Source organism: Gymnoscopelus microlampas, assembly GCF_963454915.1.
Source record: "Gymnoscopelus microlampas genome assembly, chromosome: 17".
Taxonomy (NCBI): domain Eukaryota; kingdom Metazoa; phylum Chordata; class Actinopteri; order Myctophiformes; family Myctophidae; genus Gymnoscopelus; species Gymnoscopelus microlampas.
In genome coordinates, this window is record NC_139954.1 from 9,539,293 (window position 1) to 9,553,609 (window position 14,317).

General features: G+C 40.5%; 1 protein-coding gene across 1 annotated transcript; it reads right to left on the reverse strand.

The window, feature by feature from the left end:
- Positions 1-3,409: 3,409 nt before the first annotated feature.
- LOC311065051 (uncharacterized protein) lies at positions 3,410-6,162 on the reverse strand. The gene is made up of 6 exons (XM_084085233.1): positions 6,035-6,162; positions 5,435-5,545; positions 5,138-5,308; positions 4,590-4,715; positions 4,245-4,484; positions 3,410-3,836 (listed from the first exon to the last, which is right to left on the reverse strand). Exons 1-6 carry the CDS (start codon positions 6,081-6,083, stop codon positions 3,481-3,483), a joined length of 1,053 nt encoding a protein of 350 aa, XP_083941359.1. The 5' UTR covers positions 6,084-6,162; the 3' UTR covers positions 3,410-3,480.
- Positions 6,163-14,317: the final 8,155 nt, after the last annotated feature.

Sequence of the window (14,317 nt, forward strand, 5' to 3'; positions counted from 1 at the left end):
ATCGTCTTTCCCAAGTGGTAGCTTAGTCACAGTTATCAGTGAAGAAAGCTTGCCACTTTTTTTGAACAGAACAGGTTCTTGGGAGCTCAGTTCCCCTAGGCCGGAGCGTAACACTGGCGGAGACAATAACCTTTTCAATGCAAACCGATCCATGTGAATCCAACAATAGAAAAGGAAATGTTATCCGATCTTTGTGAATAAAATGATAGAGACAGCTTTGGTAACATTGTGGGAATAATATGTTGACCTAATACGTTTTAAAAGCTGACATTGTTCTTCCTCTTGTTTATGACCAAAGCTTTCTGGGACACAGCCTGTTATTGGTATCTTAAGTATCATGGATATATTGTGAGATTTTCTTTCATTGTTTTATTTAGCAGGGCTTGTTGTTAGTTTAATGGAAGGGAAGAGCTGTGTTATCAGTGTCTGCGAGAGAAATAAGCAACCAGCTCTATGAAAACTATTCCAAAAGAAGCGACTATTATTATAGGCCAAATTAGCACTTTAAACTTATACACATAGGCTTTTGAAAATAGCAGATCTTCAAGCTCACAACAATACGTTGTGATACAATGTGAACAGAATTTTCACTATGTGGGGTCACTCAAGTGCAACATTTGCAATTTCTAGTTTCGTATTTTCAATAGGTCTGTATCCCTAGATGATATTTGATCATGATAGTCTTTCCCAAGTGGTAGCTTAGTCACAGTTATCAGTGAAGAAAGCGTGCCACTTTTTTTGAACAGAACAGGTTCTTGGGAGCTGGGAAGGGCGGTCTTCCACACCATTATGTTGCGTCTCGGTTCCCCTAGGCCGGAGCGTAACACTGGCGGAGACAATAACCTTTTCAATGCAAACCGATCCATGTGAATCCAACAATAGAAAAGGAAATGTTATCCGATCTTTGTGAATAAAATGATAGAGACAGCTTTGGTAACATTGTGGGAATAATATGTTGACCTAATAAGTTTTACAAGCTGACATTGTTCTTCCTCTTGTTTATGACCAAAGCTTTCTGGGACACAGCCTGTTATTGGTATCTTAAGTATATTGTGAGATTTTCTTTAATTGTTTTATTTAGCAGGGCTTGTTGTTAGTTTAATGGAAGGGAAGAGCTGTCTTATCAGTGTCTGCGAGAGAAATAAGCAACCAGCTCTATGAAAACTATTCCAAAAGAAGCGACTATTATTATAGGCCAAATGAGCACTTTAAACCTATACACATAGGCTTTTGAAAATAGCAGATCTTCAAGCTCACAACAATGCGTTGTGAGCTTGTAGATCTCTTATTTTAAAACATATATATTTTGAACAACACAAATCTTATACATATTAATTTCCTTAACATGAACATTTTTGAGAACCACTGATTATTTTTTTCTTTATAGGAAGCAAGAACAAATAAGCAACTACACTTTAGAAACAAGCCCAAAAATACGCAATCCACAACTATCAATGTTTGTGTGTGTGTGTGTGTGTGTGTGTGTGTGTGTGTGTGTGTGTGTGTGTGTGTGTGTGTGTGTGTGTGTGTGTGTGTGTGTGTGTGTGTGTGTGTGTGTGTGTGTGTGTGTGTGTGTGTGCGTGTGCGTGTGTGTGTGGATGTTTTACTAGCATGGGGTCAACCATGCTGAAGTCGAGGAGATGATGAGGTCGACATGTCTCTATGGTCTGAGGACAGAGAAGTAGGGAGAGTTCAGCTTCAGCCCAGCATTTACTCCATGGGCCCAGGCCAGAATTTTCACTAATCAGGGACACTCAAGGTTGCAAATTCTAGTTTGGTATTTTGAAAAGGTCTATATCCCTAGATAATATTTCAACATGATAGCCCTTCCGAAGTAGTAGCTTAGTCCCAGTTATCAGCCTTAAAAAATCGTCTAACCTTTTTTGAATAGAACATGTCATACAGAGGGGAAAAAAACATTATTCAATCTCTTTCTTTCACTTATGAACCTTATGAACCACACATGAATCCTAGCATGCCTATTCTGGAGCAAACATTCAGCAAATGGCTTGTCTACAAGCTCACAACACCTCACGTTGTGATACAATGTGAACAGCATTTTCACTTTTGCGGGGTCACTCAAGTGCAACATTTGAAAATTCTAGTTTTGTATTTTGAATAGGTCTATATCCCTAGATGATATTTGATCGTGATAGTTTTCCCACGTGGAGTCACAGTTATCAGTGAAGAAAGCGTGCCACTTTTTTTTAACAGAACATGTCAAAACAAATTAATTTTCTCTCTTTCATTCACTTCAATAATAATAATAATAATAATAGCTTGAATTTATATAGCGCCTTTCATAAACCCAAGGACGCTTCATCAAAAACAATGAACAACTAACAGACAAGCAAACAAAACAACAAACAACTATAAGCCATAAGCCTGAGAGAAGTGTCTTTTCAAGGCAGCCTTAAAAGAGTCCAGTGTTGGAGCATGGCGAATTCCTATTGGGAGAGAGTTCCACAGGGTGGGGGCTGCCACACTGAAGGCTCTGTCCCCGAAGGTTCACTTGTTTGCCTTGGGGACAGAGAGGAGGTCCAAGTCTGTGGATCGCAGGGTCTGTGACAGAGTCGGGTCTATAGGCCAGGCACAGGACTACTGTGCAGATAGTGTGGGGAGATAATGGCAAAAAAATGAATGTCCTAAAAAAGTATTAAAGCTACTCATTTGAAAAGGCTATCATGTTTCAAAGTACTTATATGGACCCTACAAACAAAATGGTGCCAAAGAGATTTTGCCACCTTACGTGTCCCTGACTTCTGGTCTGGCCCATGGACTAATAGCAAGGAGACCTAATACCACCATCCCAATTGTGTAAGTTATATTTAGTTTACTTTCTTTAATAACATTTGAGTCAGACAATTCTTGCATTGAATTTAGAATATATTTCTATTAACACATTGCCTGCCTAAGACGTATATATACGTCATTTAGAAATCAGCTGTTGCCTGCCAATGACGTATATATACGTCTTTGGAAAAAAGGGGAAAAAAAAAATTTTTTTTCAAAAAAAATTTTTTTTTTTTTTTTTTGCATTTTTTTATAATTTCAACCCTTGTCGAATTATGAACAGATTAGGAGCTAAAAATGTTCGAAGATTTGCTGCTCCATTCACTTCAATGTTAAAATTCAAACGGACAAACAATTCACTTTGTTTTTTGGTTTAAAACTACTGCTTTTGAGCTATATTGAAACATCAACCAAACATGTCAACGAGGTCAAAATGACCTCGTTGACATTTGTGAAACCACACCTGAATCTCATCTGTGATTAGAAACCATCTGGGGATCAATCATACTGGAGGAAAAAAATCTGTGGCTACGCGAACAGGTACCAAAAACATGGCAAAACCCTGGCAGGCAACAGCTAAAAATCTGAAAAAACTCTGGCAGGCAATGTGTTAAGCATAATTGAGCATAAATATATGAAGCATAGTTTGGCGTCTCTATTCATTCCCTGTAAGCATGAACATTTTATTTAAATTATATGCCAAATAGAATTACAGTGAGTGAGTGAGTGTGTGTGTGTGTGTGTGTGTGTGTGTGCATACTCTACCAGCAGCAGGTAGAGTATGCTGGCAGAATTTGTTGTTGAAGTTTGCGCAGAAGTTTGCAGCATCGTGGTATTCGGCATTGTTGTATTTGGCATTGTCACATTCAGCGGCATTGTAGCTGGCAGCAGTGTAGTTGAAGTTTGCGCAGAAGTTTGCAGCATCGTGGTATTCGGCATTGTCGTATTTGGCATTGACACATTCAGCGGCATTGTAGCCGGCAGCAGTGTAGTTGAAGTTTGCGCAGAAGTTTGCAGCATTGTTGTATTCCACGGCGTTGTAGCTGGCAGTGGTGTAGTCGGCAGCAGTTTGAATTACAAAAATAACAGAAAAAGAGAAAAGTTAAATATTACCAATACCTTCTAGAGTAGCTTATAGACAAAGGTGGTTAGCAGAACAGTTTACCAGGACGGCTTTTCTGCACTACTGTCAACTCAGTGCAGCCTTAACACTGCAGTGAAGCATCAGCTGCATTGAGGAAAATATACATTCTTAATATGTACAATGCTAACAACTTGAACTGCTTAGTTTATGACCTTGTAATTTTGTAATACATTTTCATAGTTTTGCACAGCACAAAATGTCATTAATATAGTCCAATTTAATGTAAATGTAAGAACTTGCACTAGAAGGAAATTGTTCAAATACCATTAAGTCAAATGTGACACCTTTTGAGATTGAGTTGAATTACCTGCATGGTTATTCGGCATCGTGGTATTCGGCATTGTCGTATTTGGCATTGTCACATTCGGCGGCATTGTAGCTGGCAGCAGTGTAGTCGTTGTGAACTTAAAATTGCACAAATCCCCTTCACAGCAGTTTGGGTGGTAGATAGCAAGAAGTTCCAGCAGAAAAGGAAAGAAACCTCCTTCCCAACCTAGAAAACTTAGTTGGGAAGGAGAATCACACAGGTTGGCAGATGTACAGCCAGCTGCAGATAACAAAAGAAGGAAAACAGTTGACCTACACATAAGTACAATAATTTTACCTCAAGAAATACTTATTCTGATTCTGAGATTCTCATTCTGATTCTTACGGCTGGGGCTTATAAAACACCGGTCCTCAATTCCCACACATTGTACTGTGTTGCATTCTGTGTGTTCGTGTTGCAAAATGCTGTCACAGGTAACGCATTTTTGTTCATTGATCTGTTGAGTAGGAACTGAAATGAAGCAGATCATTATTACATTTATCTTAGACTGAGATTAAATATGAACAGTGCAAATCAGGTCAATTGATATTTTATCATGGCTTTAATTTAGGCTGCTAACAGTAAAAAAAAAAAGGATCTAAGATCATTTGTCGCCAGTAATTTAATGAATCTGGGTTTAAACTTAAATGTGTTGCAGCATGATTTGAATTCAGTCACAACTTGGTAAAGCAAAGTTAAATCATTTAAAGCTGGAATCAACACATAAGGACAGCATGTGTATGACCCTTAGACTTAGTTTTAGTTCTGATTACAAATGAAAACTATGAATGTAGGTTAAATTGGAAAACATTGCTAATGATTTATGGAAGAAAAATGTTCCTTCACATAATTTTTATGTGATGCAATGATAATGTTGTACCTAATTTACATACCAGTCAAAGTCTCAGAGTTACAGCCGTCTGTATCACAACAGAGAACGGATACAACTCCAAATCCATGGTGTCCCAGGTTAGCTGAAAACTTTGTGTTACCAGTCTTGGGACAGATAAAATCTGCTACACACTTCTTGTAGACCTGATTTGAATTGCCACTCACTGACACTTCTGAAACAAAAACATAAAGCCACAACGTAATAATGTTGAAGTGAAAGTCATGTTATTATACAAACATCTTATTGTGAAATAAATAAATAACTGGGGGGAAAATACAAGTTAAATATTACAGTATACCTTCTAGAGTTGCTGACAGACAGAGCTGGTTAGCAGAGCAGTTTACCAAGACTGTTTTTCTGCAGTCATTGTCTGTGGACTCACTGCAGGTGTAACACTGAAGGGCATCAGCTGCATTGAAGAAAATATTTATAAATTCACAACTCCAGACACTCGCACCCACACATTCAACTGCACTCAAGGTATTTGTGTTTGTCGTGTCTTATGTTTGATTATTATGTTTGCCTTGATTATTATGTTTAACTACTTGTTTATTATTTTTAGGTGAAAACTTTTATAAGCCCTTCATGGGTTTCCTTTTCTCACCTGCACTTATTTCTGCGTTGTTTTAATAATGTTACCTTTGTTCTGTTTTTTTATTGTGCGAATAAATAAATAAAATAAAAAATCAATATGTACAATTCTAACAACTTGAACTGCTCAATTTATTACCTTTAATGAATTTTCATGCAATTTACATTTTTTTATGACATTTACAGCAGCCTATATTGTCCAATTTATGTTAATGTCAAATAAATGTAAGAAATTGCACAGGAAGGAAATGTATCAAATACTAATACCTAAGTCAAATGTGACAACTTTGAGATTGAGTTGAGTTACCTGCATAGAAGAGGCTCCAGGTGAGACACAGAGTCCCCAACAGCTTCATTGTGACGGAAAGGTGGGAGGATCAGCGATGGTGGCTCTGCACCTCCTTATATGATGTGGCTGTTGTGAGGATCTGTGAATAATATGTTGCATAATTTATTTAATTGTAATTGGATATTTGCATAAACCAACTGTAATGGAAAGCACCTTCGCTGCACCCTCATTTTTGTTGGATTAGCTCAGCAGTTAGGGGCCAGATGTAATTTTTAAAAGGTGGTTACTTCCTTTTTATCTGTGCCGAAACCAAAGTACCTGCGCCAAACACACATCTCCTTTGGGCCAATGAGGAAGGCCGTGTGTGTGTGTGTGTGTGTGTGTGTGTGTGTGTGTGTGTGTGTGTGTGTGTGTGTGTGTGTGTGCGTTCGTGCGTGCATGTGTGCAAGCATGTGTGTGTGTGTGCGTGTGCGCGTGTGTGTGTGTGTGTACTTACAGTATTGCAACCTAACAGTGAGGAATGTGATTGTTCTGCATATGGCTACACCCATGCCCAGGTCTGGTAAGCTTCCTGTTTGCCAAATTATCATGCATGTACAGTATGCAGTTTAACCTGCCAGTCAGTATCAGTTGTGGCCCACTGGTGGACCTCAGAGCACCTCCCACTGGCCTGCGGAGGTGCTGAGCAAAGACTTTTATAAATCAAAAGAATACATAGATTTCATCATTGAGACATTTGTTTTGTTTTATACATACATTTTGACTTTGCAAACATATTACCATCATATCTTAATAAAATCGTGCTTATATGTGGCTCACAACAGCGATTTGCAGGCCTGTTACACCGATTTCTGCAGAGCTCGTCAGATACAGAGCAATATACATACCTTTTGAAATAGTAAATGAATTGATTAAATGCATGTCAACACCTGTAATACCGACAACACAGCACATTGTGTGTGCGCATAGCCAACTTTAATTATGTATTTTCGTACTGGGGTTGAGTACTGTGTCCTACAAGTACACACATGTAAAGCGTGATTTACAGTTCTCCGACATGTTGTGAGATTGTATATCGGCTATTTCTGGTGCACAACACTGTCGTATGACGCCGCATAAGTTGTCATAACTCTGTCATGCTGAATTCCCTCTACTTTTGCACAATTTAATTTCAGAACTGTTTTAATCCAAATTATTGTCTTCCGAAAACGCCTTATGGGAATTAAAACTGAATTTTATGCTTCACCCCTGGGCACGCAGGTGTGGGGAGGCCTTTTCCCTCACTTTCAACAATATCAAACTTAGGAAAGACCTCGATTGACTTCACTATCAAGATTAAAAACAAATGTTCGGTAGGACCCGAGGGAATGCAGCAGTTTTTTTCCTTTCGCTCGTTCTTTCTTTCTTTCTTGTCTATTCTTTTTAAAGCAGCATTAGGCAGGGAGCAGTGCTGCTCCGTATAGCTCCCTGCAGTGCAATAACATGAACACGAGTCCCCAACTCATTCGCTCTCTGTCACACTCTCTGCCCATGACACTGAACTGTAATATACTCTCCCCCCACTCGCCAGGCTCCGTGATGAATTCTCGAGGATTGCTGAGAAGGCACCGCCGACCAATAACACACAGAAGCCGATGGAGCTCAAGGTATATAACTTAGCTCCCTGCCTCCGTCACGCCGGGCCGGCCCAGCGCGACGTGGCGTGTATGACTAATTGTCCCCCCAGCACCTCTGACTACTTAGTGACAAAAGCACTACTGTTGCTGTTTTACGAGTCCCGTCGGACTTGGGATTAGATGAGCTGGAGGGCCATTATGACTTTGTGCTGACGCCGTTCGCTGCTTGGTGAGATCCCTCTTCTGTCTGGGAAGTCAGGTTGGCCTTGGCGAAGGAGTCTATTCTGCATCGAGCCCCATCTGCGACCTTCCCCTTCGCTGTAGTAAAGACACAACTGAGGCGGTGACCATGCCTCCTTAAAATGCGCATGCACGTTCCTGATCGGCAATGTGCCTCCATTTTAGATTCGGCGCAGACAAAAACCCCAGTTTTAAAAAGTTGTTTCAACCCTTCCATTCATTTTACCAGAGTGTCTGAACAATGTTCAGAAATATGTAAGAATTTCACCGTTTCGCCAGTCACCGACCTTTATGTAACCGAGTCCCAGAGCTACATTGGAGGATGAGGTCACAGATGGGGCTAATCTCCACCCTGGGGGAGCTTTATTTCACTGTCTGCTATACTTTTCTAATTGGGTCCAGTGCTGTAATAGAAGCCTACCCTCACCTGATAGCAGTAATTGTTTATCTACTTTGTCAACCGGGCGGTTGGACTCACATTACTCGCATTATTCAACATTATAATTGCCATGTCACGTACAACTGCTGCAACTGCTACCATATACTGTTCCCATTGATCCCACAGGGGCCATAATCAAGTTATTGGTTAAATTAGGCTATTAGCTGTTATTAGCAGTGCATTTCGAGTAGCATAATGTTCAGTTTCACATTCGCATACCTTCCATCAGATGTGGTGGTGTTGAGAAAAATGTAGAATAGTGCAATATAGTTTTATTTTTTACATAAAATCAGAATCATTAAAATATATTAAAAAAGGAACAATACACACAGACATTGGGTTCATAGGAATAATACAGAGGTCACAGACCTCGTAGAGGTAGATGGAAAATACCAAGTCAGAACTGATGAAACAGGATACGAAAAGGTAAACATAACTAGGTATCGGTATCAACTGTAGGCACTTTGTTCTCTTTCCTAGTTATGTTTACCTTATGACATACGCTTTGTGTGCCCCAGCACTTGACAGTGAAGTGATGTTGAGTACCTACAGTGGGTGTTTGAACAGTGATTTGTGAAAACCGCTATTAGTACATGAGCCAGAGCCCCAAAATTGAGCAATGATTATCGAAAGAGTGGGCAAAACCAAACCTATATCAAATTGTTCATAGGGTCAATACGAGTAAATAGATGTATGATAACCTCTCCACAGAAGTAGCTTTTTCATGGTTATCACACATTTTGTAATTTTCCCCATACGTACATGACAGGTGAAAAAATGACAACATTTAAAAAAGAGTTATCATAATGAAACTTCCTGAGTTGATTACTTACATGAAGACGATGATTTATCGTATTACAAGTTTTCTGAAATTGTATATTTAAATATGCAAATTAGGCATTAGGAAAATATGCCCAAATTTGCATACCTTTCCTGAATCAACATTGGAACATTGGACAAAGCCAGAGTCAACATACTTATTTCATTTTGTTAAGATGTTGGAGTCAAAGGTTTTTAACGATGGAATATTCAATATCTGGCTCAATTTTGGGGCTCAGGCTCATGGACTAAATGCCTAATTTGCATATTTAAATATACAATTTCAGAAAACTTGTAATACGATAAATCATCGTCTTCATGTAAGTAATCAACTCAGGAAGTTTCATTATGATAACTCTTTTTTAAATTTTGACATTTTTTCACCTGTCATGTACGTATGGGGAAAATTACAAAATGTGTGATAACCATGAAAAAGCTGCTCCTGTGGAGAGGTTATCATACATCTATTTACTCGTATTGACCCTATGAACGATTTAATATAGGTTTGGTTTTGCCCACTCTTTCGATAATGAAATCTTGTCTGGCTCATGTACTATATGACTACACAAGAGCATCGTGCCATGACCTAAAAATAATCTCATATAATGAATAACAGGCAGGATATAGCACTTCTGCGAATCCTGTACATTGTGGTGACCTTTTTATGGTTGTGTGGCCAGTAAAATCCTCAGTGTCATTTCAACTCCGACACCGTACAAATGTGACCAAATGAACTTATAGATATTAGATTCAGCCACGATATGTCACTTACCACACCTCTGTCGCATACGTTTTGTTATTTCATGTCTGCAGGGCAGCAATCATGTCGTTTGCCACATTGTAAGGGCGTTTTGAATCTCGACGTTGAGTCGGTCGGATAGGCAGTTGTCCAGAACCACCGATATGACAGATACGGCCATCATATATAGGCATATGTGGAGATCCGGTCGTCCAGAACCACCAATCCTACCACTATGACCATATATGGCCGTATACTGATGACATCAGGGATCTCCATATATGGGCATTAAAGGAACACAAGGCAGAAAGGGAAACAGACAGACAGACAGACAGACAGACAGACAGGTACAACAAGTACTCGTACAACGGGTATAATAAAACCAGACGGGACATGCATTCACAATTCTTCCTGAGTAGGCTGGTGCCCGGTAGTCAGTGGTGGAAAAAGTACTCAAATTCTTTACTTAAGTAAAAGTACCAATACTGCAAAATAAAACTACTCTGTTACAAGTAAAAGTCCCGAAATAAAAATGTACTCGAGTAAAAGTATTGGCATCAAAATGTACTTAAAGTTCCAAAAGTAAAAGTACTAAATATTTGAAAATAGCCGATCTACAAGCTCACAACGCGTCGCGATGCGACGCGTTGTGAGCTTGTAGATCTGCTATTTTCAAATAGCCTAGGTATAAAATAGGGCTGAAGTGGTTAATGTGTGTTTCATTATACAGTATCATCATTTATATCTGAAAAATAACTAGTAACTAAAGTTTTCAAATAATTGTAGTGGAGTAAAAGTACAATATTTGCCTCTGAGATGTAGTGGAGTAGACGTAAAAGTATTGGAAATTGGAAATACTCAAGTAAAGTACAAATACCTAAACATTGTACTTAAGTACAGTACTTGAGTAAATGTACTTAGTTACTTTCCACCACTGCCGGTAGTGTAAATAGCCGATGTACAAGCTCAAAACGCGTCACACTGTAAGCACTGTCATGAAATATAAAATAGGGCATTAATCAATGTAAATATATAAAAAGATGACACACAGAGATACAAGGTTTCTGTATCTAAATGTGTACATTTGTGGAAGACAAGACAATTCCATACCATTTTACATACTGCAATTGTGAATACGGATTTATTAGTGTGTGCGTGCAGGCGTGCGTGCGTACGTGCGTGGAATCCACAGGGTTTCCCTCCAATCACACCAGCCCAAAGCAGAGAGGGAGCAGGGGAGCCTGCGTGTGCATATGCACACACACAACTGTTTGTGCTTGTTTTATGGTGAGCGTGCTTGTGCTTGTGCTTGTGCTTGTGCTTGTGCGTGCGTGCGTGCGTGCGTGCGTGCGTGCGTGCGTGCGTGCGTGCGTGCGTGCGTGAGTGCGTGTGTGTGCCAAGCTGCGGGTGCTTATTGATACATAGTCCTGGCCATAATAACCAGACCATACATCTCATCCATCACACAGCTCTAGTTTCTATGACAGATCACATCTGAACAGGTGGGACCTGTAACACACACACACACGCACACACGTGTGTACACACACACACGCGCGCGCACGCACGCACGCACGCACGCACGCACGCACGCACGCACGCACGCACGCACGCACGCACGCACGCACAGAGGGACAAAGGCTAGAGACAGGAAGAGCAATGCAGAGGCAGAAAGACAGAGAAGGGCGGAGCAGAGAAACAGAGGAAAAAGTAGAAAAATAGAAGATGAGGACAGAGAGAGGTGGTGGGGCGAGAGAGACACACACGGAGACAGACAGTGATGGAGAGAGGAAGGGCATGACAGAGAGACAGAGAGAGAGAGAGAGAGAGAGAGAGAGAGAGGAGGGAGCGAGTGGGTGGGTGGGTCCAAATCAGATGGGTCAAGAAGAGAAGGTTAACAGGAGGGAGAGATAGATAGTTTGAGAGAGAGGGAGAGAGACAGACAGACAGACAGACAGCCAGAGGGTGAGACACAGAGGGGTAGTTCCAGCAGCACCTCCAGAGACATTCCAAAGGGTAATTGGCGTCCTCAGTAGATGTGAAATGAGAGCCATCAATATGAGGCACTGTCCTCCACAAACACTGTTCTGACTGCACCACACACACACACACACACACACACACACACACACACACACACACACACACACACACACACACACACACACACACACACACACACACACACACACACACACACACACACACACACACACACACACACACACACACACACACACACACACACGCGCGCGTGTGAGCCTGACTGCACCATCAAATACAAATTATGGATTTTGTCTGGAAGCAGCGGGGCCACGCCGAGCCACAAAGAAAATGAGGTCACCGAGGGACACTGTGTGTCTGTGTGTGTGTGTGTGTGTGTGTGTGTGTGTGTGTGTGTGTGTGTGTGTGTGTGTGTGTGTGTGTGTGTGTGTGTGTGTGTGAGAGAGAGAGAGAGAGAGAGAGAGAGACGGATGGGGCTTGATGTCACACTTGGGCACAAATGTTTGGTGTGACAATGAGCATGTGCGGTGCAGACATGTCTGCACTTCAAAATCCTGAGTGTTGCAGTAATTTAACCCTGCCCAGTGTGCAAATGGAACCCAAGGGTCCATTGCGTTCCATTGGGGTCACCTTGGGTCCATTTGGGTCACCTTGTAGATCGGCTGATGTGTCCGGCTCGTACATCTGCTATCTTCTGCTATTTTGCATCGAATCTTCACCCTATGAATTGAGTACAAAGGACAACAATTGAAACAAGCCATAGGCTTCTTTCTTTTTTTACCTTGTATTTGAATTGTATACTTTCATGTGCTTTTTGTTCTGCAAACCTCTACATAAACTATTCAATCAATCAATCAATCAATCAATCAAACCCCAGAATAGGGACACTTAGTCCATGGGCCAGACCAGAAGTCAGGGACACGTAAGGTGGCAAAATCTCTTTGGCACCATTTTGTTTGTAGGGTCCATATAAGTACTAAACATGATAGCCTTTTCAAATGAGTAGCTTTAATACCTTTTTAGGACATTCATTTTTTTGCCATTATCTCCCCACACTATCTGCACAGTAGTCCTGTGCCTGGCCTATAGACCCGACTCTGTCACAGACCCTGCGATCCACAGACTTGGACCTCCTCTCTGTCCCCAAGGCAAACAAGTGAACCTTCGGGGACAGAGCCTTCAGTGTGGCAGCCCCCACCCTGTGGAACTCTCTCCCAATAGGAATTCGCCATGCTCCAACACTGGACTCTTTTAAGGCTGCCTTGAAAAGACACTTCTCTCAGGCTTATGGCTTATAGTTGTTTGTTGTTTTGTTTGCTTGTCTGTTAGTTGTTCATTGTTTTTGATGAAGCGTCCTTGGGTTTATGAAAGGCGCTATATAAATTCAAGCTATTATTATTATTATTATTGAAGTGAATGAAAGAGAGAAAATTAATTTGTTTTGACATGTTCTGTTAAAAAAAAGTGGCACGCTTTCTTCACTGATAACTGTGACTCCACGTGGGAAAACTATCATGATCAAATATCATCTAGGGATATAGACCTATTCAAAATACAAAACTAGAATTTTCAAATGTTGCACTTGAGTGACCCCGCAAAAGTGAAAATGCTGTTCACATTGTATCACAACGTGAGGTGTTGTGAGCTTGTAGACAAGCCATTTGCTGAATGTTTGCTCCAGAATAGGCATGCTAGGATTCATGTGTGGTTCATAAGGTTCATAAGTGAAAGAAAGAGATTGAATAATGTTTTTTTCCCCTCTGTATGACATGTTCTATTCAAAAAAGGTTAGACGATTTTTTAAGGCTGATAACTGGGACTAAGCTACTACTTCGGAAGGGCTATCATGTTGAAATATTATCTAGGGATATAGACCTTTTCAAAATACCAAACTAGAATTTGCAACCTTGAGTGTCCCTGATTAGTGAAAATTCTGGCCTGGGCCCATGGACTAAATGCTGGGCTGAAGCTGAACTCTCCCTACTTCTCTGTCCTCAGACCATAGAGACATGTCGACCTCATCATCTCCTCGACTTCAGCATGGTTGACCCCATGCTAGTAAAACATCCACACGCACACACACACACACACACACACACACACACACACACACACACACACACACACACACACACACACACACACACACACACACACACACACACACACACACACACACACACAAACATTGATAGTTGTGGATTGCGTATTTTTGGGCTTGTTTCTAAAGTGTAGTTGCTTATTTGTTCTTGCTTCCTATAAAGAAAAAAATAATCAGTGGTTCTCAAAAATGTTCATGTTAAGGAAATTAATATGTATAAGATTTGTGTTGTTCAAAATGTTTAAAAAATCTTAAGCATTTGTCACTTTTTTCAATATATATATATATATGTTTTAAAATAAGAGATCTACAAGCTCACAACGCATTGTTGTGAGCTTGAAGA

Bases quoted from the DNA above. Each gene is read 5' to 3' on its own strand.
- LOC311065051 (XM_084085233.1), bottom strand. From the start codon at position 6,083: ATGAAGCTGTTGGGGACTCTGTGTCTCACCTGGAGCCTCTTCTATGCA. The intron at 4,716-5,137 runs GTATGTAAATTA...GCTTCATTTCAG, and splicing joins TAACTCTGAGACTTTGACTG to TTCCTACTCAACAGATCAAT. The intron at 3,837-4,244 runs GTAATTCAACTC...CACCACTGCCAG, and splicing joins GATGCCGAATAACCATGCAG to CTACAACGCCGTGGAATACA.